Source organism: Aplysia californica, unplaced genomic scaffold (genome assembly GCF_000002075.1).
Source record: "Aplysia californica isolate F4 #8 unplaced genomic scaffold, AplCal3.0 scaffold00086, whole genome shotgun sequence".
Lineage (NCBI taxonomy): Eukaryota > Metazoa > Mollusca > Gastropoda > Aplysiida > Aplysiidae > Aplysia > Aplysia californica.
In genome coordinates this window covers 787,460-813,651 of record NW_004797356.1, presented here as the reverse complement: position 1 = coordinate 813,651, position 26,192 = coordinate 787,460, and the positions used below count along the sequence as shown (strand labels likewise).

The window sequence follows — 26,192 nt, the reverse complement described above, 5'->3', positions numbered from 1 at the left end:
AGGTAGGAAAGTGTATTCAATTTCACACAAATCATTAGTCATTTGTCAGTGTTACCAATATTTTGGTATCTGATTATAAGCATAAGACAACAATAAGAATACAGTAGGTAGTAGTGCCACGGAGAGGTTTATTATTTATATTTTAGTAAAGTTTAAGTAGCTTTGTAAAGATACAAAAATTATCTGAGAAGTGACATATTCTCCACCACAGTATACAGATATGTGAAGTATGAACTGTCAATCAACAAGATTTTTTAAAAAGATTACAACATTACAAATGAAATATTACACCAAAAATGAACTCAAAGAATATTGTGGAATCAGAAAATAAAGAATAAAGAAGTACTGAAGAGAGTAGGTATTTTGTTATTTCTCCAGAAGAGAGTCACTATAGAAATGCTTAAACGCCTCCAAAACATTAATAAAACTGAAACAAAAATACTTTAACTCTTTATCTCACTATGCTGGGGCCCTTTTTTGGTACAGTGGGTGTCGCATTCAATGAGGTCACATTCAACGACAAGGCAATCCTTAATCCCCGATTTTTTCCTCTATATCTCTTTGTAAATGTACGTCGGCTCCAACAGGGTTGTAAACAGACCGAAGTCGCTTTCAACGAGGTCGCGATAACCAAATAAAAGCAATTAGCGGCCCCAAAAGCGAACAATTTTTCTCCTTTCTCTCCATCTCACGCTAAGCACAAGGCCCATAATCGATTCCTAACACGTTGTATTGCTAGATCTAGTGTGCCTCCTATTATGGGCCCCAAAGCAAAGAGGATGGGCGAGGGTTAGCCTACGGTAGGGATGGGAGGAGATGGGTGGGAACGCGATGCAGGCTGTGTGAAACTGGAAAACTCTGGATGGGTAGGTCTAGATCGAGACCTTCATTTTTTTACATTTTCTTTTCTTCCCCTGATCAGAACATCCTAGCTCCCGCCTTTACTTTATGTAGATATCTAGGCCTAGATGTGAGAGGGTATGTTTCCACATGAGAAGTGTTCGTAAAAAAAATAATTTTTTAATGCAGAAATGACGGTTAGAACACAACTCAAACATGCACACACTGATGCTGTTTGAGATTTTCGTCATCAGGGGGAACAACTGTTTTAATTACTGGTACTGGTACATCCAGTAATATAACAACTTGTCTCCTTTCCTTTGGCCTTAGTCACGTTCAACGAGAGGTCGGATCTAACGAGGACAACAAGCTGGTCCCAGTAACCTCGTTGAATGCGACACCCACTGTATTAAATTTAAAGATGACAAAAACGTCACTAAATTGCAAGAGATAAAGAGATAAGCATATCAAATACCATGATTCACCCCAGAACCATTTTCTGGAAGCAAAGGCAGAAGGCAAGAGAGGAAAGGGGAGACCAAACAGATTACTGGAACAGGACATAGAAGCTTGGCTTGGAAACAAAACAATTCAGGTAGGCAGAATGCCAAGAGATAACGTGTTTTATTGTTGAAAAGTGTAAGAAGCAATGTCCAACTATTGGGAAAGCTAAGAAGAAGAACAGTAAAAACTGAAAAGAGGTAATCAAATACAGAGCAATCAGTCAAACACATGTGATTCCCCCTGGCCAGCAAAACAAACAACAAAAAAGAAGTAATCAAATATAGGGCAATTAGTCAAACACATGTGATTCCCCCTTTCCAGGAAAACAAACAAGAAAATAGGTAATCAATTAATATAGGGCATTTTAATCATTTTCCTTCCAACACTCACATATCAGTGCCACACATGGTCCCTAACAAAAGCCCTAGAGAGGAAACTGGTCACATGCGAGATGAAATGCTGAAGAAGAGCGGTCAACAAAACAAGAAGAGACAAAATTAAAAATGAAGTAATAAGGGACACCATAGGAGCAACACCAGTCCTACCACACATTGAAAAACAAAGGTCAAGTGGTTCGGACACCTCACGCGGATGCCCCCGAACCATCCAGCTCTGAGAGCATACAACATTAAATATTCTGGATGGAGAGCCAGAGGAAGACCAAGGCGACGATGGAGTGAATCTGTGGCAGACACCCTCAGAGCTCACGGGATGTCCCTCCTACAGGCCACTCGCCTTGCTGCAGACAGACGCCAGTGTCTCCCCGCGACACCCCCCGGTACAAGCGGAAGAAAAAAGTAAAAAATAAGTATTAATCAAACACATGTGATTCCCCCTTGCCAGCAAAACAAACAACAAGCATACTACATTCCTACACATGGCCTTCTCCTGGGCACCACAGCAGACGAGTAGCTTTGCCTTCCCCTCGCTTCCAGATGGCACCTCTCCTGGTTTGCTGCCTTTTTTTCATGATCCGTCTCTTTTTGCCCACATCATTAACTCCAATATCCACCATACTTATACCGGCTCGGTCTCTTTTCATTCTGCTTTCCAGGGTTTGGTGGACAGGTCAATGAAAAATTGGGAACTATCGGGTGAAACATCTTTTTCTCAAGTACCAGAGTCGGGCACCAGCAAAAACTCTTGAGCAATATTACTAGCATTTCTAAAAGCCCCTTATCTTGTAAATCAAATCAAGACTCTTTACAACCAGAAGTGAGGTTACAAATTCCAATTTTAAGCTGGTCAATATAAAAAATATGAAATAGAGCACGATGAATCACAAGGGAAAAGAGGGTTTACATACAAAATCTAATTAAAAACCCCTTGATTTATTACCACAAACACCACATCAATCACACTTGAACCACTGTCAAGTATCACAGAGAAAAAGGGAGCAAATAAAAAAAACAAAAAACATTTAACAAAACTCTTTAAAATTATCAACTTACATTTATAGCTAATCCAAATATTGTGCCATCCCTACTTGACCAACTGTTAACTTCACCCATGCGAACTGGGTACACAGGTCAACTACAGCCAAGAATGGAACTCATCTATTAAAAATCCTTTACTCAGGTGACCTAACTCAAACTGATCAAACAATATTTCATTATATAACAATACAACAATATGAGGAAAGAGGTGGATCATAGATACTAGCAAGACACATTTTTATATTTCTTTGTATGTTCCTTATATCATCTTCATCAGGGGCTCTCGTAGTCTAGAGGTAAGGTGTTTGCCTCTCAGTCAAAAGGTTCCTGGATCGAATTCTGCCAATTCTAAAATGGTTTCCTTTGTCTTCTTTTCCCATTCTCTAGTCCTTTTCTATCAACTGCTTTCATCACCACTTTCTTCCTCTCCCCCTGTGCTTCTCTTTCCGCTACTCTTGACTCTTTCTACTGCTGTTCCTGACTACTTCTTTTTGCCGTCTTTCAGCCACACCCCTGCTAGCCACACCCCTGCTAGCCACACCCCTGCTAGCCACACCCCTGCTAGCCACACCCCTGCTCTTGGGGTAGGTAAGACAGAACACCAAGGCTATTCAGATAGGGGTAAAAAATCTCGGAGGTCACTTGTACAAGTTGAGCACAATAAAGATATCTCTTAGTGGTCCTAAAATCAACAAGAGTAGCCTTCAACCACCATCCACGCAAAACTCAAAATTAGTTAGTTTTAGTAAGAGTTTTACGGCGCTCGCAACTGCATTAGAAAATTCAAAATAAAATCTTACCAAAACTGAAAATACTCAAGTAAGTAAAACACCCACAACAAAAACAGTACCTTCGAAGTCGGAATGGGGCTGCCTGAAAGCAAGGGGCCTTCAAAATTAATTCTTATCAAAACTGAAAATACTCAAGCTAGCTTTAAAACAAAAATAGTACCTCTTCAAAATCAAAATGTGGCTGCTCAAACGCAAGGGACCTTACAAAATAGGAAAAATGGTTACATGACAATATTCTAAAATAAAACCAGTAGTCGACTTTTCCCGAGGTCTAGCATGGGAAAGCAAAGAAGATCTTCAGCAAGATCTACTTTCTTGACAGTTGCAACAGATGTAAAGTAAACTGAAAATACCTTTCTGTTACTGTTCCTCAATCAAGAGGCTACATATATGGCAAAAACAAAAATCACAGCAATATTATCTAAATGAAAGCAAACAAAGAAAATACAGAAATTTCTATTTCATTATTTTGCCGAATGTCTGATTTCACTTTGTTGTCACATAAATGTCTTAAGTTATACAATCTAGTTGAGAAACATCCCCTATGGCAGATATACTGTAAATTTATAGACTTGACTTTAAAGACTCTGATTTAGCTTTGATTTCGTTGAGCCTTTTTTTTTTCAAGTTAACTTACCTCCGTTCTTTCAAAACACTCAAAACCCAAAATATCATCAGTAATGTCCAATTGAAAATACCCGGACATAATATGAATCTGAAGCCATACTTGTAGTACACATTCAGTTTCAATGGGACAAAACATATAATGTGCACTCCAGGTCAAAGGGTTAAAAGGAAATACATAACCTTAGACGATCAAGGTAGATACTTATTATGGCATATCATCAATGACAATACATTTAAAAAAAGAAATCCTCTCTCTTTAACTTGTCCCTTGGCCACATATTTTGCCTTAGAAAAGAAAAAAAAGACATAATTCTGTCTAGCAGGGTGGAAAATTCTACAAGAACAAAACAAAATGCTGCAGCCATGGGCATCAACAAAAATAGTATAGCTGCCACAATATGAGGTTGGCACCTATCTTATTTAAAATATACAGGACAATATTGCGATCTCAAAAAGCTGACACAGCATCAAAACAGTAACATACTTTAATGTGCCTGTCTAGCATTTTGAATCCGAGTAATCATGAAATACTTGAGCGAGTACTCGAATCCTGAACACAGGCTTAATATAATAATATATCATTTGCTTATGCTTAACTAAATTTTATTGATTCAATTAATTGTTTTGTAAGTGTTTTTACATTCCTATCAACACAAATTAGATCATTTAGGAGGTGGGCTTCCAACCCTGTCTATCAGCGCAAACCCAGGCTGAGAGGGATACAACATCCCAAACAGAAAGACTGAGAAACTCAATGAAAATTTCACCCCATTCGGAAATAAAACTCAAGTCTCCTGCATGTGACAGTAAAGCATTTAACCGCTGCATCACAGACGCTGGTACTAATTAATGAATTAACGAACAACCCCAACAGTACAAAAACAGACCAAAACAATATTGACAATTATAAAAGCAACGAACGAAAATTCAAATTATTATTAATGTGATAATGTGAGGACTGGAGTACTCACACACCCCAACTGTATAACTACATGACACTACATACACAAAATTGATACAATAGGCAACGTGATGTCCTTCTTCCAATTCTTTTCAGGATTACCAATCGTCCTATTCCTTAGTATTCCCAGAAAATGAGGCAATCATCATCACGCTAACTCACCATAAATACAATAACTCAAAAACAAAACAACACATAAAACTCAAGGAGCTGGCTCAAACCTGAAGTTTCTTCAGCAAAAGTGCAGGTGGTTGGAGGCTGCTATAGGCAAGTTCTACTCTTTTTTTTTCCCTTTGTTGTTTCTGTATATTTAACTTAATTTTTTATAACACAAGATTAAACAACTCTAATTTTTTACCATTGGAGGTAATGCATAGCAGTCAGTGGGTTCCCATGATCAGTGAAGGAAGATTGGGACCATTACACACTTTTCTGGATGTGTTTTAATAACCTTGTCATTTATTTGCAAAGAAAAATGCACAAATAAAATATGCATTATTTGTCTACATATTTATTTTCGATAAGTAAACAGGGTTTGTTTATAATAAGTCTGGTCTGTCTTGTTCATTGGAGTTCCCTCTCTGCTTGTAGTAAGATAAGACAGATATTTTTCCTCCAAACTCGTCAATCCACCAGCAACAGCACTTGGCATCTGAAGATGGGACAAAATCATGAATATAGTCTATTGATCTATTTCTCAAGTATCAAAATAGTAAGGGAACAACAATGTAGGCTTTTGACAAAAACGACACAATAAGAACAAGAACAATGATATAATAACAATTGTAATAGTAATAATACCAATAACCAGATGTATTGATACAACAAAAAAATAATAATAATATCATATATACTAAAAAAGCTAACTCCAATTTTTTTAAACCTATGGGTAAAGCCACATTAACACTAGACCTGACGATTACACCTGGCTGTTTTCTGGTCAAAAATATTATGCACAGAAATTACAGTAATGACAGAAACGAAAAACGGCATGCCTTCCCGATTGCACTTGACATCCTGGATCAGATCGTTTCCGATAGAATATGCTCTATCCATTTTTACCTTCTGGCAAAAAGGAAGATTATTTCAGCATCAATTGTTCATTTTACCATGCGCTCTTTCCCCCCACTTGTCTTTAAATAACCTCTATGTCACCACTACGTTCGTTGAGGTGTAATGTAAACACTCACGTTATGATACAGTGATAAGAAATTATAGTTCTTTGCAGTATCATTTAAAAGTTAAAGCAGACAGGGTGGGAGGGGTGGGGAGATGATGATGATGATGATGATGATGATGATGATGATGTGAGGGTTCCAGTGGGTAAGCGAGTAGTGAGTTCAGACTCAAAAGTCATGTCAAGCAAGTGTCTGTGACACTGGGTTTAGGTGAGCGGTCACTGGGGTGCTGGGTTATCCTTGAACAAGACAACACTAGCTAAAAAAAACAGGGTGCTGCACAGCGGTGACCAGCAATGGCATGTTTGTGTCATTGTTCTGAATTGGTGTAATATTGCGTATTTATGTATGTATTTATGCATGTATGTATTTATGTATGTAATTTTTGCCATTGTAACCCAAATTTCCCTATGGTGATCAATAAAATGTTATTTATTTATTTATTTATTTAATTAATTTATTTATTTATTTATTTACCATAACATCACTTACCAAATGACAACTGTAAGTCATTCAGTTGAAGAGACAATTTTTTTTTTTTAATTTAAAAATTGTCACTTCCTTGGTCAAAGCATCTCCGCATATTTCTAATACATCATTAAAAGAACTTTGTTTCATGCGGCACGATTTGAACGAATCTCTCACTGTCCTGACTCAGTAGAGGAAATAAGTGATGAAACTCATCACCAAAGATTCCCATTTTTTCTGTATAGGATGAATCCCAAATTGTCAAGATCTATAAAACGAGTATCTCACTTGCTTTCTTCTCAATCACAACAAAAACAACAACTTTCTCCCTCTGCTAGATGTCATTTTTGCAAAAGACGAGTGTCTGACTGTCAGTTTCAGGTGACAATGTGGGTGGTTCACCCCCTGCAGAAACATCAGGTTCGGTCTGACCACCAGATTTGGTGTTAATGTGGTTTTACCCTAGAGTCACTGAAACCAAATGATATTTTAAAAATTCTAATAACATTAAAGAATAAAGTACAACCAAGACCATCTGTAGTCATGTCACTTTACATAAAAATAATTCACGTTTTTGTTACTTTGTGCCTTTTTCCCCAACCGTATGATGTACACCTCAGGTCTATGATCCTTTTGCCCAGGACGACATGCAAATGAATGGAGCAATTCACTTTCTCCACACCTCGCATCACAGCTGCATATTCTATAGGATCCCCGCATCACAGCTGCATATTCTATAGGATTCCCCCCCCACCATCTCTTCCTCTGCCTGCCTGTCCTTCTACCTTCTTGTGCTCTGTACGTTTGTCTTGACAAGCTTTAGCAGCTTAGTGCCTGTATGAATTCTGTTTGCAAAGCTTGGCTGTTTCAGGAGGCATTCATATAGACCAGCATGCTTAACCCTATATATCCGTACACCCTGGGGTCATTTTGTACCCGCGGGGTTCTATTCTTCACATTTTAGAATACTTCTAGTGCGAAGATCTCTTTGAAACTTTCAGTATTTCTCAAAAAATCATTTTGATAGACTGCTATGCAAAGCGTACGAATCGGATTAACGAGTAAATTTCCTCTTTGGAAAGTGGGGCACAGAGTGAGGCATATCGTATGGATATGATAGTAAAACATGACATTCGGATAAGGTTAAGAAAACATATTAATATAGTGTCCTTTCCTTTATAGGCAACTATTCGTCTCTTTCAATGTTACTATAGGTTATGTAAAGTGGAGAGAGAGAGATAGAGAGAGAGAAGAGAGAGAGCGGAGAATTCTAACCATCCAACTCCGATTTCGTAAATTTTGCAGGAGAGACAAAAAACTGAATTCAAAGGCTCTTATGGGGATTTACTATCTTTAAATGCGCTAGACTGGAATACATGACTCTACTTTTAAGTATTTAAAACAAAATTGCCGAAATTTTATTATTTTAAGTCCTAAACCAGAGTTATACAGATAGACCGCTCAGTTTTGGATTTCTAAGCGTCCAAGTTCGACGAACGAATTGTTCATTTAGAATTCTCCAACCCGGCGGGGATGCCATGCGCTTCGTTACATCTCAGTCATTGTGACATGTTAGTGTTACCGAACAACTCCAAATGACTACACCTGCAGTCAATCCAATAGGAAACCTACTATAAAAGTTCTAATTAGTACTACATAGTACTGTAGATCTAGAATCTAACAATAATACTGTTATTATATCTAAAACTGAACGTCACACTTTATTTCCACATAATTCTAATTAGGCAATGGGCTTGTCGACAGATTAAGTGCGTAGTTAAGTTTTTACTATAAAGCTACTATTTGATCCTCCATTCTCAAGGAAATTGTGAGAAGGATTAGTTACTTGTCTAGCTACGAGAGAGAGAGAGAGAGAGAGAGAGAGAGAGAGAGAGAGAGAGAGAGAGAAGGGAGGGGCTGAGAGAGAGAGAGAGAGAGGGAAGGGTCTGAAAGAGAGAGAAACAGATTGAGGGAGAGAGAGAGAGAGAGAGAGAGAGAGGGGGGGGGGGGCAGAGAAGAATTTCCGTATACGAATTGTCTTCATGGAGCTTCTTTTATGGCTAATTTTTCCTGTTTGAAGTGCAGATTCTGTCGCAGTGCTTGCTCTCTAGTCACTAGCATAATAGTCCTTTCATTTATCATTTTCCTCCATGTTTTCCTGTCCTCGGTTATTTCTTCACAGATGCTGACATCTACTCCAAGCTTAGATAATCTGTTTTTGCAGATGTCTTTGTACCTCAGTTTTGACCTTCCCTTTGGTCTCTTTCCATGGGCAAGTTCTCCATATAGAGAAATTGCTTCGAAATCCGGTTGTCGTCCATTCTCTTGACATGGCCCAGCCATCTCAATCTTCTTAAACATAGGATTATTTGTAGGGTTGACTCACTATGAGCGACAACAGCAGCATCACCGGCAAAGAAAAGGTCTCGTATTCTTGTTTGGTTTGTTGATTTTGGTCTTGGCTCGAAGTCGAGCAAGATTGAAAAGCGACCCATCAGTTCTCCAGTGGAAGAAACTGAAATGCTTCTAACTCTAAAAACATGGTTTAACTTGGTTAGAAGACTCTAGAAATAACATGATTTTTTTTAAAACTCAACTAAACCTCATATAATGCATTCCCACCTAATGTATGGCCTAATTAAATAACACATTTTACATAGAAAGTCATCAAGATGAGGTGTGCCATAGTAGCATCCAGTGTCAACAGGAATGAATTATCCTCTTGTCCAAGCACCATTATGAGGCTTTAAAAAATGCTCTACCCAATGAAGCTAAAGCTCTGGTTAGCTAAAAATAAACTACATAAACCAAAACACAATACACTGCATATCAAATTAGACTTAACCGTGGGTTTTAACTTGCGCACTGGTGACGTACACAATTCTAGTTTGTCATAGAACTTGTGGTAGTCAGATGGCACAACAGACTTCATTTCTTGCATGTGTTATTAAAGTTCTCTTTGGACGAATTAAACTTTCTACCCTGGTACAGAGGCAGTCCCTTCATGTCTTTATGGAGAATGTCTGTGGACTCGCCGCGCTTCAAAGGCAGATGTGACCAGTCATCATCAAATCTCAGTTTGTATTTAATTTGAACATCTGGTGTGTAAACTCTGGTTGGTTAGTTTGATGAAATCAGAAAAGATACAATGAGTCAAATACTTGACTACATACGGCTTCACTTTCCTACTTTCTTCCATTAGCCTGACATAATCAGCTGGATAGTGCTGTGAGCACTGTCCAACTCCATATGTGTATAGCCCTTCTCTAGCAATTTTAATGTTACAGTTTTACCATTGACAGAGCTGAAATGTAACAGTGCAGAACTCATTGTGACTTTGCAGTTCTGAGACAACCACATCCATCTGAATATAATGATCTGGAGTCAGATCAGATGACAAAAAATCAGCCACACAAGGAGCAAACTTATTTGCAGTCAGAGCACCTTCGCATTCATTTGAGACATACCATACACAGTCCTTGCTCTCTAGTTCCTATACTGTGAAATTGTGTACATTCAATTTCGTCTTGTAGTACAAAGCAGAAGCATTGGTGCGTGGATATAGCAAAAGTGATTGCTGGTCCATTTTGATGTATTTGATTTTGGGGCTGCCCATGCATTTTTCCTTGTCTGCTGTCTTTTTTGTATGCCCCCTCTTCCACATTCCCCTCCTCAAAGACCACACAAAGATCACAATTATCTTTTCGAGGATGGAACAATGACATGCTCATAGCATTGATCTCCTCTTTAAACTTGAAGGTAGAAAGTACCCCCCCCCCACACACACACACTACACACACACACTCCCCCTTTTCTTTATACAAACGGCGGTACACTGCCTGTAAGCTCTGGAAAACAGGTTCCAAGTATAACTTACTTGAGTCCCTCGGCAATAGTGAGATCGCCACTTGGGCAGACCACGAACAAACTGTTTAAGTTTAAGCACCTTTGATGCTGTAGTCTCCTCCCTAACCCTTTTTCTCTGAACTGGAACCTCACCCTCTGCTACACCCAACCCACATATGAGAACAATGTGAACACACTAGTAACAAAGTACAGGACTTAAGAAGAAAGCCGTGCACACTTTTACTCTGGCCCCCATTCACTCGCAGATGATACTTCATGGACCACACAAAACGTTATCGCCGTGATCCACAATGGCGGGCTACCTAAACGAATTAGACGGTTAGAATTCTTCAGTCACGGAAGCCAGTCGGAATATACGGTTAGAATATCTCTTTAAAACAAGACTTTTGTTTGTCAAAATTGTTCTAGATTTTAATAGGATGTAGCCATTCGTCATGTCGATCTATTTTAAGGAAAAAAGAATTTCATTTATAATCAAACGCATCCTTCAGAGCAAAACGTTATCGCCGTGATTTACAATGGTGGACTGCCTAAACGAATTAGACGGTTAGAATTCTTCAGTCACGGAAGTCAGTCGGAATATACGGTTATAATTTTTCTTTAAAACAAGACTTTTGTTTGTCAAAATTGTTCTAGATCCTAATAGGACGTAGCCATTCGTTATGTCAATCTATTTTCAGGAAAAAAGCAATTCGAGAAAATTTCGGAGTTAGACGGTTAGAATTCTCTGCCGACGACATACACTTTTCTGCGTGCTATAAATTCAAACTGTTTCAAGCACACCGGCAATGATGTCTGAAATATTTTGTAAAGGTTTCTCCAATTGACTTATGGGCTTCATTCTAATCATTTTTCACAAATACTGTTTAGAAAGTACATAATGTTTCTTCAGCATCAGCAAATCCGTGAGGAGAAATACTAGAAAACAGAGAAAATGTATCTTCCAACACAAAAACACACTTACCTACTCCGATCCCCAAAAACATACTACATAACTTTTTTTCTTTTCTTCAGACTAGTTGGCAGCTATGCAAGTGGGTAAGCCATTAAGGAACTTGGGTTGTACAAAAATTCAGCAAAAGTAAAGTGGAACATTATTTAGAACCCACCTTGATACCTATCCCAGCTCCTGCCGACAACCGACGATTACTATAAGAACTGGCTCCTCCATCTCTCTCCGTCTTGTTTCTCATCTCTGGGTCTGTAAAATAACTTGGATTCCTGCGAGCCCTATGATCAGACGAGTACTCTCCTCCTCTCTCACCACTCAACATATCGCCAGGAATACGAGCTGATATCTAGTAATGAGAGAAGGTAGCCTACTACTTTAGAGACCCATTTTAAATCTTACAATAACAATAATAATAACAGCAACAACAACTACAATAATGACATGTAAGAATAATAATACTAATAATAGTACTATATCATAAGATAATAATGGTGTATTTGAAATTTACACAGTGCTTTCCCTGAGAGAGTGCACATAATGTTTAAAACAATACAAGTTTTTGAAGTATCCAAACGGTAGAATAAATCTACATCAAATGAACAGTTATTTTCCCGTTCTTTCTCCATCTTTCTTTCAAAGACTACACTTCTCTCAACATTTTTTGCTCATATCAGTAAACGGGTCGCACCTCACGGTCAACAAGGCGCCCACTCTGTGGGATGGGTGACCTCTCTTTTTGCTGCACATGAGGCCAGCGGTGGGAGAAAAGATAGAAGAAGAAAGAAAGAAGGAAGGAGAAGCAAGAGGGTTGCATTACTTTAAAGCATGACACAGTGGTAATCCCTGTGAGAGACTAGTGGTTCCACAGTCCGAAAACTTGAATGAAACAAAACTGTCAATTTAACTCGGGTGAAAAAAACTTTAAGAACACACCTCTGCACTGGTCTCCATTGTTGTCCTTGTACCTGTGTAAATACTCTGAGGGCTGTTTCTGCTCTCCCTCTTGGTTTCATCTCCCCTCTCCCTCTCTGCTTTTTCGCTCTTGTCTGAGCCTGTAGAAACTCTATGAGTCAGGGCATCATAATCGTACATTTCTTTTTTCCTATCACTCAGCCCACTTCTTTGAACAGCAGAAGAAATCTGGAGAAAGGAAAAGTTCATACCTTATTCAATTGATCCCTTTAAGTCTAATGATAATACTAGGGCTGGAGTCTGCTCGATTAATCGAAGGCTTGCGAGCAACGGACGGCTCGTGCCAGAGGCTTGCGAGCAGGCTTGAGCTTTGCCCGCTACCGGAGTTGCTACTCGTGGACGGCGGACGGGCTTACTGATTTGTGTCGTGATGTCACAAACTCTTGTTTACTGAGCGCGCGATACTTCTGCCCGCGTGCTGCACGCTGACAAGCCCTAAAAAACCCTCACACTTCCAGCAATGGCGCTGTTTGGGGAGGGGAAGGGGTGGTATGGCTGGGAAAGCGAGAGGTGTTCGCCACCCCTCGCTTTACGTAGAACCCGCCCCTCCCCTTACGCCTCCTGGTTTGACAGGGTTTTATTTGTCTTGGTTTTTTTTTGTTCAGTTTTTTGTTGATTAAAAAAAAAATTTTTTTGGGTGGGGGGAAGGATTATGTTTTGCTTTATTGATTTTCTGGGCGTAATTCGAGATCATAATTATTATTTGTATGATAGAACATGCACAATACATACATAATATCAGTTACAGTGCAGCGAGATGTTTTTCAAAAGTTATAGGCCTACAATGTAATTAACAATGTGATATAATTTACCTTAACAATGATTTTCTGATAGGGAAGCAGTCAAATCAAAAGTTGTTTACATTGTTCAGAGACAAAATCACGATTGTCATCCTCTCCCTAATGCTTTCTCTTCAACTTCAACTTGTTCTAAGTGTCGGGGTGGGAGTGGAAGTGTAGTTTAGGCGAGTATTAAATTACAAGCCACGGGATGCTAACAATACTGATTTATTTTGTTAGTTAAAAATTGTTTGTAAGTGTTCACACCTTTATTCAGCGTCCTAAATAGTTTAGCATACCGCTACCCCAGTGCTTTCTTGTCGTATCTCCATTTTTAATACCAGTGAAAACAGCTCATAACAAAATGGGAGCCTACGAAGATGTCACATTTTCACTGTTAAAGCACCGAGGTCGCGAACGGTCTGCACTAGGCTATTACAGCCCTCTTCGCCTTGCACCAAAACCAGCGCTGCCTCTTGCTTCCTCCACGTCCAGAGTTCAGAGTTCACGCCGCGAGCGGGGTGGATTACCGGTAGATCTTGCGGCTCGGTGCAGACGAGCGGTGTTTGCCTGACGAGCGGTGTGGTACTGACGAGCGGTGTTGTTTTGCCAGGGCGGTAGTTGGACTCAAAGCAGATTTATTGGCACCAGAGCAAGCCCTTAGCACAAAGCAATACGAGATGCCAAGCAGGTCTTGGGACCAAGTGCTTTGCTCTGCTGCGATTTGAGTCTTGCCTGCCGTCCGCTGCTCGTATGCCTTCGAATAATCGAACAGACTAGTTTGTGGCGCAGTGACACTGTGTGCGGGGTCTCTCTCTCTCCCCCCCTCTCTCTTTCTGACGTTAGGGGTTTCGCGGATTGCAAGCAGGGAGGAGAAGGAAGAGGGGGTCAGACACGAGTGGCTTCGCGGATTGCAATTTGGTGTGGGTACTTGAAGCTTAGGCTAGACTCAACGTATCATGCTGGTGATTTGATTTGATGATTTGACCTAGTGATTTGAGGCTTGTGACTTGAACTAGGGTCTTGCGAGCGAGAGCGTGTTTGCTACCGGGGTACAGCCCTAGATAATACTAAAAATAACGTTAATTATAAAAATACTAGAACAACAGTAATAGTAATGATAGTAATAATAATAGTTAGAGTAACAGTAACAATAATATGGCAAAAAAATCTGGGAGTTTAATTTTTTCAATTTATCGCTGTTATTGGATTAACTGTGTATTTCATTTTCAGCAGACTCCATTGTATCCTTCAAATAATAAATATTCTTGGAGATATCATAGATTATAAGGTACGCCATGTTATTTTATCAAAAGAATTACACAATATTCACATTCTCTCAAGTCAATATTTTGTTCATTATATTTTTTAACAAGAGGGTTGCATTACTTCAAAGCATGACATAGTGGTAATCCCTGGGGGAGACTAGTGGTTCCACAGTCCGGAATGAAACAAAAATGTCAAATTTACTCAAGTGAAAAAAACTTTAAGAACACACCTCTGCACTGATCTTCGTTGTTGTCCTTGTACCTGTGTAAAAACTCCGAGAGCTGTTTTTGCTCTCCCTCTCGGTTTCTTCTCTCCTCTCCCTCTCGGCTTCTTCTCTCCTCTTCATCTCAGTTTCTTCTTCTCTCCTCTTCCTCTCAGTTTCTCCTCTCAACTCCCTCTCGGTTTCTTCTCTCCTCTTCCTCTCGGCTTCTTCTCTCCTCTCCATTTCAGTTTCTTCTTCTCTCCTCTTCCTCTCAGTTTCTTCTCTCAACTCCTTCTCGGTCTCTTCTCTCCTTTTCCTCTCAGTTTCATCTCTCCTCTCCCTCTCGGTGTCTTCCCTCATGTCTGAGCCTGTAGAAGCTCTATGAGTCCAGGCATTAGAATTGTAACTTCCTTCTCCCCAATCACTCAACCCACTGCTTCGAACAGCAGGTGGCATCTGGGGAAAGGAAAAGTTCACACTTTATTCTATTGATCCATTTATTATAATACTAAATATAATGTAAATAGTACAAATACTATGACAACCACAACAATAATGGTAATGATAGTAATAGCAATAGCAATAGTAATAGTAATAGTAACAGTAATAACAACACAGCAAAATCAACTCCACAAATGAGTAGCAAGCCTGTATCCATAACTTCACATATTTCATAGATTAGACCTAGGACATTCTTGGGATGGTCTGACTTGAAAGGATGCAGTCTGGACAGAAGCAGCTCAGCTCGAAGGAACAAATATTGTAGGCCTACTCAGGGAGGGAAGACAAGCACCACCCGGAGGGAGTTGGAATGATTTTGAGTAAGTATGCACAGAAGTCAAAGGATGGGAACCACAGGGGGAGAGGATCATCATGGCTTCTTTCACCACCAGGAGTAAGAGCATCAACATGAACCTAGTACAGATCTACGCCCCAACAAATGAAGCTTCAGATGAAGACAAGGATGTTTTTTTACAGCCGGCTCTAGGTGGGTTATCGATAAACTACCAAGAAAGGATGTCAACATCATAATGGGAGATGCCATTGATTGGTTAGGACAACGTAGGGTATGAGGGAATCATGGGAGACGTGAGCGATTTGCAAATATCTGTGCTTTCAACAGTCTTGTCATCGGAGGCTCTGTTTTCGCCTACTAGAGGATCCACAAGGCTACTTGGGTATCACCGGATGGAGTAATGGAGAACCAGATCGATCATTTTTGTATCTCTCGTAGGTTCAGGTGTTTACTGGAAGATGTCACAGTACAGAGAGGGGCAGACGTTGGATCGGATCATCATCTGCTGTTAGCAAAACTCTAGCTTGGTCTCAAAAAGCATGGAACCAGAACAGGAACCAAAAGAAAGAAGTTCCAATTAAGTCTTTTAGATGGACACAAGAAAGAGAAGTTTCAACTGCAGTTGAGGAACAGATTTCAACCCTTGGCGGATCTTGGTGAGGAGGACATGGAGGGGGAGTTGCACTGGACCAAGGTCAAAGAAGTCTTTACTTCAACATGTCAAGAAATACACGGTGAGAAGAAATTGGAGCATAAGGAATGAATTAGCCAACGGTCATTGGATTTGATTAGCATTAGAAGGCAATTGAAAGCAGAGACAAATGCAAGTAGAACAAGGGGATCAAAAGCAGACGCGTTGGAGCAGTACAGAACAACAGCTAAAGACGAAAAGAGATCACTGAGAAAAGACAAGGAGGAATTCATGAACAGGCTGGCAGAGAGGGCAGAGGAGGCAGCAGCAGGAGGGAACAGGCGAAAATCCTTTACCAGACTACAAAGACACTTTCTGGAAAATGTGGGAAACCAGAAGTAACAGTAAAAGACCAAGAGGGAAAAACCATTCTTCGAAAGGAAGCTCAGTTAAGACGAAGGGTAGAGCATTTCAACAGTCTCCTGTACAGACCACCACCAAGTAACCCGCCAAACATCCTGCCAGAAAGAAAAGAGTAACCAATCTGCTGTGATGCTCCATCGAAACAAGAGATTATGGATGCCATTAAGAAGCTGAACAACAGTAAAGTAGCCGGACCTGATCAGATTCCACCAGTGGCCCTAAAAACAGATGCCAATGTGATGGCAGACCTCCTTCTCCCGTTGTTTACCAGGATCTGGAATGAGAGCAAGTACCCAAAGGATTGGAAAGAAGGACACCTTGTGAAATTTTCTAAAAAGGGGGATCTCAGCAACTGCAGCAACTACCAAGAAATCTCTCTTCTCTCAATACCAGATAAGGTCTTCAACAGAATCATTCTGGAGAGAATAAAGTCTGCAACGGATTCAAGACTTCGGGATGAACAGGCTGCTTTTAGGAAAAACCGGTCAACCACGGACCAGATTGCATGCGAGATAGGGATGTTTACTATAACCTTTCCTCTTTATCTTGGCAATTGACTGGCTGATGAAGGAAACCACCAGAGGACACAGAAACGGCATACAGTGGACCCCATGGACACACTGGGACGATCTGGACTTTGCAGATGACTTGGCGCTTCTGTGACACACTCAGGTACAGATACAAGAAAAGGCAACAATTTTAAACAACCTATCAGAGTCTGTTGAGGGGGCTCTCGTGGCCTAGAGGTTAAGGTGTTGGCCTCTCATTCAAAGGTCCCGGATTCAAATCCGGGTAGCGACCGAAAAATTTTCTTCTCTAAAGTTGTCTCCTTTCACCTCCTTTCCTGCTCTCTAGCAATGATCTGTTGTCTGCTTTAATTTCCACTTTCTGCCCCCACCCTCTCACCTCCTTTGCCCCCTCCTCTGGGCTCCTGACTCTTTCTGCAGCCTTTCTACTGCTACTTCTTGGCTCCTCCTTACTGCTGTCTTTCTGCCACACCCCTGATCTTCTGGTAGGAAAGATCTACACCTAGCCTTCTCGGACAAGGGCGAAAAATCTCGGAGGGCCCGTGTGCAAGTTGCGCACGTTAAAGATCCCTTAGTGGTCTAAAAACCGGGCAAAATTCAAAATTTCCTACCAACTGAAAATATTAGGAGTGTCCCGCGTGCTCATATGACCTATGCAGTTGCGAGCGCCATAAAACACTATACAAAAACAACAAAAGAGTCTGTTGAATTGAGGACCCACCCCAGAAAGTCAAAAGTCCTAAGGATAGATGCATTACAAAAGGAGCAGGTCACAGTAGAGGGAAATGCACTAGAAGATGTTGAATCCTTCTGCTATTTTTTGAGTATAATTGACAGACAGGGAGGAACAGGATTTGGAGGACCAGGGATATCTCACTACGGACAGCTGAGAATTTTCTACACAAATGAGAAGTCAGTCTTGTGTGGATATGAGACGTGGAATGCATCTCAGACGTGCATAAAGAGGATCCAGGTTTTCTTGAACAAGTGTCTGAGGAAGCTACTGAGGATCAGATGGACAGACAGGATCACCAATGAGGAAGTATTAAGAAGAACGAGAAAGAGCCCAGTCAGAGATGAGGTGGGAAGAAGGCGTTGGCGATGAATTGGACACACTTTCAGGACGTCAAGCAGCTGCATAACAGAGAAAGTGTTAGATTGGAACCCACAGGGTAAAAGATCAAGGGGAAGACCACATGGAACCTGGAGTAGAGTCAAGGAAATAGATGTACAGAAAAGTGGGAAGACATCGAGTGACATCAAGCGACTAGCCCAGGATAGGCAAAGGTGGAAAGTGTATGTTTGTGGCCTATATCCTGATCTAGGGTGAGAAAGGCAATGATGATGATGATGATGACATTGTAGACATATATAGAGACACAAAACTAACCATAATCATCGTATGCCTCATATCAAGTGTGAAATGGCACAGTAATGTTAACATAGTGGAAGAATATTCCCACACACCCACACAATTCATTTACTTATGTTAGTGCCATACCTCAAAATAATAGTATTCAGGTTGTACCTTCAGCTTCAGTTCATCAAGAACTTGGGGCATGTTGTCTCTCCAACCAACTACTTGAAGGTACTTTTCCTCGGTTTCCTCTGAAAGCAAAATTTTAAAAAATACATAAAGAGAAAAGGCTTCAACATAGGGGACGCATAGGCTAGCGGGGCCCAAGGGCCACCTTAGGCTCTGGCGGGGTCCAGGGGCATCGCCCTGGTGGGGGGTCCAGGGGCATCGCCCTGGTGGGGGGTCCGGGCGCGGCCGAAAACGACATTTTACATTTTTACAATGGAATTTTGGCCTCCCTTGGGCTAAAATTTCACTATCTCACTTGCAAAGCGACCCAGAAAAATAGGGGTAGTCAGGAAGGAGAGAGAGAGAGAGAAAACTTTAAAAGGGAAATTTTCTTAATTTCTGTACTAATGAGTAAGTGTTTTCTTTTGCCATAACTTTAGCAATGCTTCAAGTCTTTGTCCTACCTGAGTGAAATTGTTTAACTTTCTGGGAGTTTGGGAAAGCTGCATGTAATAATGGGCCCATGTGGTCTGCAGCCGACAATGGAAAGTTATGTTTCAAATAAAAAGCTGTAAAAAGGCATTCAGCATATATTGCACTCTCATCTTCTGCTAAAGATTTCGATTCGAAATTCAAAACGGGTGGTTGATCTTTCTTTATGTCCATGTCAGCCTCTTAGTGTTGGGCGTTAATCGATATTAGCTAATATCGGGTAGTATCAGGTACCCGCGTTCCCAGTATCGATCGATACTCGATATTGATACTGTGACGTCACAAAAATATAACATGTGCTGACCGTATTGTTTCCTTGAAGCGCATTAATCAGAGACAGTATATAATTTACTGTCTGTGCTTAAAGAGATGAAAGGTCAAAGGTCACGGTGTCAGTCATTTGGCTTACCAGGCTCTACTGCCTGTGTACCTAGTTGTAAGATGCGATTTTTGTTGTTGTTGTTATTATTATTTTTGTTTATTGTTTTGTTTTTTGTTTTTTATGCAAATCATTTTGACTTCCTTGTCATCAAGAAGTTTTTTTCTTGAAGTGTGAAGGCGGGTAGGGCTCTGAACGGGTGTAATCTGATAGTTTCATCAGCTTTGCAGGTCCTGCACTGCAACTCTGCTACCGCCTTTCTCCTTGTCAAGGGCAGCACTTTCACTTGGATGTTTGGTGTGTAGATGTTTCATGAGATTTGTGCTGTTCCCATGATGCTTTAATATGTTGAGACAAACAAGGCACCTTGCCTCTTTGTTTCATGCAAACTCTTCAAAATGCTTCCAAACAGTGCTCTTCTTCTTTCTCAACATGACTAAGCCTATTTAGAAACAAAAGACGGGTGATCGTAGACAGCACGTTTCTCTCTGATATCACATAGATTAGGCGGCAAACACTACACTCATTACACTGATCAGTATCGACTAAGGGACTCTGCGATATCAAGTATTTACTAAGAAAACCAGTATAGATGAGTACCCGATATCGATATTGACTAAAGCCCAACACTACAGCCTCTACATTTCTTTTATGGATGTTTATTTTAGCATGACGCAGAATGTCAGAACGTCCACCATGTGAAATGGAAATGTCACGTCGGCAGTGCCTGCAAAAGGCAAATTTGTTAGATGCTTCAAAGCATGAGAAGAACGGAAACTCATTAACATATGTGTCACAAAAAGTCTGCTCTCTGTTTTTTCTTTGGCTGCTTTGCATTATCTATTGTGAAACAGCATCCTAGATTTACCCGTAAACGCGTCACAACACACTTTTGTTTATACACTTTTAAGAGGAAACACAATTTAGACCTAGAATTTATAACTGTAGTAATTTAACATGGGCCTAACTTCCATCAACAACGGAAAGACAAAAGAAAAAAACAGAAAGACTGGAAGCAAAATACTGAACAGTAACAACATGCTTGTAATCATTCGAGATTTTGCAGGTGGATAACTTAAGACTTACAAAAATCGGTATTCTGTATTAGTACACCTCATGCCCAGTGTCGATATTTATAAACAATGAAGACAAAGTGGGAGCAATCAACACAAAATATTTGTTCATTTCCCCTGAGGACCCGAGTACCAAAGTATTTGTGGGCTCATCAGCGAATTAAAATTGTGGAATGCCCTTTTCCCGAAACAAACTCTCGATGTGCTATTACAAAAACGCGAAATCGTATTTTTCAATGCGATACCGTACCATCGTACCGAGCATGTTGGAACCGTACGAAATACGGTTTTATCGTACTGGTTGGCAGGTATGGGTTATTTAAGCCAGAGTTTTAGTTTCAAAAGCTTGTTTCAGTTAGTAAGATGTTAATTTGGCACAAAGACTTCTAAAACTTTCATCGATACCTCAACCTATCTCACACAAACTTGTTTTTCTGCAGTGGGAAAAGAAAAAACATAACAGGGTAAAATCTCCAATACTTGAGATTTTTAATGCATTAAAGTACAAGCTGTACAACTATCAAGCTTTTACACAGACTCTTTTTTCCCCAATACAAAATGTGACCTTTCAGTCAAAGAATAAGTCCATAGCTTGCATAATTTATATTAGCAAGTCATCGTCCCTCCCACAGTAATATACTAAATTTACAAAATCTACAGAAAATTTTTTTTTAAAAGAGGAAAGACATGAACCCAAAATATTTAAGACAAATGTTGAAATGTACTAGTTTGGAACTCATCTCTGTTTCATGATACGGCACACTAAAAGAAATAAGAAACAATTCAAACCTTAGAAAGGAATGACTCTATAACAAAGGAGGGGAGTTCATGTACCTTGCTTCTTGAGTATATTTCAACGGGCAAAAATACATTTCCTGATCCAAATCAATTTCCAGATGATTTAATTTACACCTAAATAAGTTACAATGGATCATGTCTATTCTTGGGGAGAATAATTTTTTTTTTGAGGACCCACAAGACGGCATCAGCAAAGCTTTTATGGGGGGTCTCATGGCCTAGACGTTAAGGTGATCGCCTCTCATTCAAAGGTCCCGGGTTCAATCCGGGTACCAAGCAAAAAATTTTCTTCTCTAAAATTGTCTCCTTTCACATCCTTTCCTGCTCTGTAGCAATGTTCTGTCATCTGCTTTCATCTCCACTTTCTACCCCCATCCCCTCACCTCCTTAGCCCCCTCCTTTGGGCTCCTGACTCTTTTTGCAGCCTTTCGACTGCTACTCCTTGGCTCCTTACTGCTGTCTTTCAGTCTCACCGCTGATCTTCTGGTAGGAAAGATCTACACCTAGCCTTCTCGGAAAAAGGTGAAAAATCTCGAGGTCCCATGTGCAAGTTGTGCATGATAAAGATCCCTTGGTGGTCTAAAATGATAAAAGTAGGCTTCGGCCACCACCCATGCAAAATTCAATATTTCCTACCAACTGAAAATGTTTTGTGTGTCCTGTGCGCGCATATGACCTTATGCAGTTGCGAGCGCCGTAAGACACTTACCAAAAGAAAAGAAAAGAAAAGGTTCTAGAACAAAAAACCAAAAACCTATTTTCTGCCAATGATATGGTTCGAGTGAAATACCATTGCTATAATACCCAAATTAAAAAAATTAAAAATTAAAACATGACTGGCAACTTAAGAAAAGGACACACAACAGTAACCCTTTTGCTGTACAACAAAATATGTTTTCTCCAAAATTCCATCTCAATTATATAAAACTGCATCTCCATTTCCTGACCACCATATATAACTTCCACCACTACAGTCAACTGTCACCTTCTCCGTTTTCTTTTAACCTGACCAAAAATATTTAACTCCCATTTGAAATTGGAAAACTACAGAAACAGCACATTGTACTACAAGGCATCAAGCAAAGGGGGTGAAACCTCAGCAGGTGGTAAATCAATAACAACACCAGTAAAAACAACAAGAACAAAAAGTACTCAGCATGTGCTGGATAAATAACAACAACAGTAAAAAAAAAAAAACAATGACAACAACTCATCAACAATCTATTTAATGTGTTTTTTGATAAAGCCAGCTGCTCTTCACGCTCATTATAATTCAGTCAGCTAATGCATGTCAAGGTACTTGTTGAGTAATCTCTGCTTTTTTGTCACTTGATTTTGTGAAATCGTATTACAACAAAAACATACCACAAGATACACAGATTAGAACTTACCTTCAGTAAATGATGGTGACTTCTTGGCAAACGAAGGCTTGCGCTTGTCCATTTCAGCCTTGAAAGCCTGAAAAGAAACATTTAAAAATGTGACAAACTTTAGGGTACTATTTCTTTTCAAGAATTTGAACCTTGACAATGTTGATTTTTGAGTGAATAGTTGGAAAAGGCCATAGAAGGGACAAAAAAAAGGAAAGAGAGGGACTTAATATGTGACCAACTATTCTTTAAGACATTAAAATTGAAGACATGTATTTTGTTTGTATTCTCAAAAGGATTTTGTTTCATTTAGTGACAGCAAATTGAGAAGAAATTATTTTTTTACCTATTGGAACAGTATGCTTTGCACACATATTACTTATATCAATTGTGAAGCGTGCTGACAAAATGAGTTACTTCTCACAATCCACAAATGCAGATATTGGCCAAACATTGACACCACGGTAAAATGAACTAGGTTTTCTATTGATGCAATATCTATTAAGTACTAAATGATTTTAGTTATTTCATACTTACTAATTGCCAAACCTTTACTTACAAGCATGACGTATCTATTTCCATAGGGCTCAAATCCGAGAAATAACTCATTTTGTCAGCACACTTCACAATTCATACTTTTGAGTTTATAATACTGATGTACTATACAATATTTCCAGTATTAAAAACCTTCAGTACATGATAGTTAAGTGTTCAGTCAGTATTATTGATAGGAGGTACCATCTTCTTTGAGAATGACCAGTTGTGGGTCTAAGCTTACCACACTGTGAGTGCTGCATTGTGTGATTGTCAGACTGCATGCCCACGCTCCACTGAGGAAGTTATGATGGTATCCACCACTACCTCCTATCTGCTATTACTACTCCCCCCCTCAACCTCTCAAGTCCCCATCCCCCAACACTAGCAGTCCTAAATTTACCTCTTTGTATGGGGAATGGTGTACTCTCAAATGAATATCCATATATTTGAGACCCTGTTCCAGTAAGACGTTATCCAGGCTGTGAAAAACTTGCTGGGCCAGGAACCTAGGTGGGTACTTGAAAGTGTCTTCACTTGAAATTCCAGGTGGGACAAAGACAACAGAGCAGTCATACTCCTTCGCCTTTTCTACACACAGGTTCACAGCTCTGGCAATAACCTGGGGATTCCAATAACAGTTGGTACTCCAACAAATCAGAGTAGGAACAATTTAAACATAGCAGGCTACTCATTTTTGAAAAAAAAAAAAAGAAATTGCAGTACTACATCAGTCTACTTATCAAAATCAAACAGTTATATAACTCACATAACCTTGGCCTACATTTCAGCTCTCCCTAGAGATTTTTACCATTTTTTGACAAATTGAAAAAAATACTAAAGTTTAACATATCCTACCTAAATTTGGTACATATCTTATTCAAACCTTTATTTGTGCGTATTAACATTTTGAAGGCAAATATATGATAGTTTTTATGCAATACTCTGTTACAAAAGGTCTATAAAAACAGAGTAAAAATGTAAACAAAAAGTGAAGAAAGGAAGTGTGTTCAAATTCCGCACCCTCTCACATGGTTCACGAATATAGCTTTCTTTATTGAACACAACTGAGCGAAATTTTTCATACCGATACTGTCAACGTTAGAGTCGAAGCGTTGCGCACGCATACCTATACAATCAGCATTAGGGCTGGGTGAGTTAATGCCCCTCAATCATCAAAAAGTTCATCACTTTCAAGACAAAAGCAATTGTTTTTCACTATATACTTTGTTTAATTTTAAGTCAAAGGGTTTTAGAGAGTACTGTGTCTCAAAGCAATATTCAGCAACATTTTGGAATTTACTCAAAATCAAACTCAAAGTTTCTGTTAGCCAGACAAGTTCATTTATTGTATTTTTGAGTTTTAGTAAGAGTTTTACAGCACTTGCAACCCAGATCATATAAGGGTAAAAGATTAGAAGTGTTACTAGACAGTAACACCCAAAGAAAAGTAGCAGGCACAATAAGGACAATAGATATTTAATAGGAAAGAAGGAGCAAACCATACCAGAACACTTGCCAACAACCCATAGTTCATAACTGCTTGTGTCATATCCACCACAAATTTTTATAAGGAAACTTACATTTAAACTAACACAACACAACACAACACAACACTTCAAGGATATACTGGTACATCATTAGTTTCACAAGTTTCCTCAACACCTTGATGTATCAGGGAATTAAAGTGTGTCATTTTGAAAGAGTTAATTAATCTGGATCGATAACAACAACAACAATGAGAGAGTTAATTTGTGAGGCAGTGTGGTGAAATCAGGTGCTCGTCAATAGGATGAAAGTGAAGAAACTGGGATTTTCCCACACCTTTGGGAATATTTATCAAATTTTTGTTTCTTTGCTCAACACCTTTCATGTCCATTAAAGAACTCATTTCTGAGCGAACAATACTAAAAAAAAGTTGATAAAAGGCACAAAAAATGCATACTTTAAGTTTCACCGGATTCTCAAACTAAGGAAATAACTAAATTTTGGCAGCCATTTACTTGCTAATTTTACCTCTGAAACCAGGCGCCTCGCACTTCTGTCAATCGCCAATATCTCGACTTGTATCGAAGATGAACGGCTATCTTTACATCGAAAGCAAAAAAAAAAGCTTTAAGATGATAGCAACAACACCACATGTCCAAAAATTGACAAGCACCTGATTCCACCGCGTCGCGACACATGGTGATGGTCTACTTCATGGCTCCATTCTAAACTTACTTCACATATTCCCACATTTGCCGCTACCACTCTGTGTGTGGTAACATGGAGGTAACTGTAATGACAGGCAGGAAACATGATTTTAATCATTTTAAGACAGGGAAGGCTGGAGTAGACCTTTACAGTAAATAGATGTTTTTTTGCTACAAACTTTTACGATCCATAAAAAGAGCAAACTTACAGAGACAGTAAAGACACAAGTTTGGCCTGTGGCTTACCTGACCAGCTCCAAATTCCCACCTTGGAGCATAGTACAACAGATAGCCAGTTTCCTTTACAGAAATAATTCCCACAGTAGAGTCAAGACTCTGCAGGTCTGCCTTTTCTCTGACTTTGGCTTGCACTTTTTTCTCTAGCAGCTTCCTGTGTTGTGGACAGTGTGCTTGGAGGTGAGGTCGAGAGATATCTTTAAAAGTGATCGGGAGACACATCAAGATGGGGACCTGTAAAAGCAAAAACAAATATATTTATGGGCTTGTATTTTGAAATACTTTCAGAACTGACATTACTATTTAACATTATAATGAGACAGCAAAAATGTGTTTCTGCCGGTCAATATCAGTCATATTAAGGAA

General features: G+C 39.6%; 1 protein-coding gene across 1 annotated transcript in view; it reads right to left on the bottom strand.

Moving 5' to 3' along the window:
- Nucleotides 1-1,445: 1,445 nt before the first annotated feature.
- Nucleotides 1,446-26,192, bottom strand: part of LOC101848956 — a 51,296-nt gene continuing 26,549 nt past the window's right edge. The window contains exons 7-14 of the mRNA XM_005094631.2: nt 25,836-26,060; nt 23,798-24,016; nt 22,882-22,948; nt 18,725-18,831; nt 14,874-15,302; nt 12,558-12,764; nt 11,782-11,970; nt 1,446-5,811 (exon numbers count right to left, since the gene is read on the bottom strand). Of these exons, the coding sequence (XP_005094688.2) occupies nt 5,671-5,811; nt 11,782-11,970; nt 12,558-12,764; nt 14,874-15,302; nt 18,725-18,831; nt 22,882-22,948; nt 23,798-24,016; nt 25,836-26,060 (1,584 nt within the window). The 3' untranslated portion in view covers nt 1,446-5,670. The remainder of the gene's footprint in view (nt 5,812-11,781; nt 11,971-12,557; nt 12,765-14,873; nt 15,303-18,724; nt 18,832-22,881; nt 22,949-23,797; nt 24,017-25,835; nt 26,061-26,192) is intronic.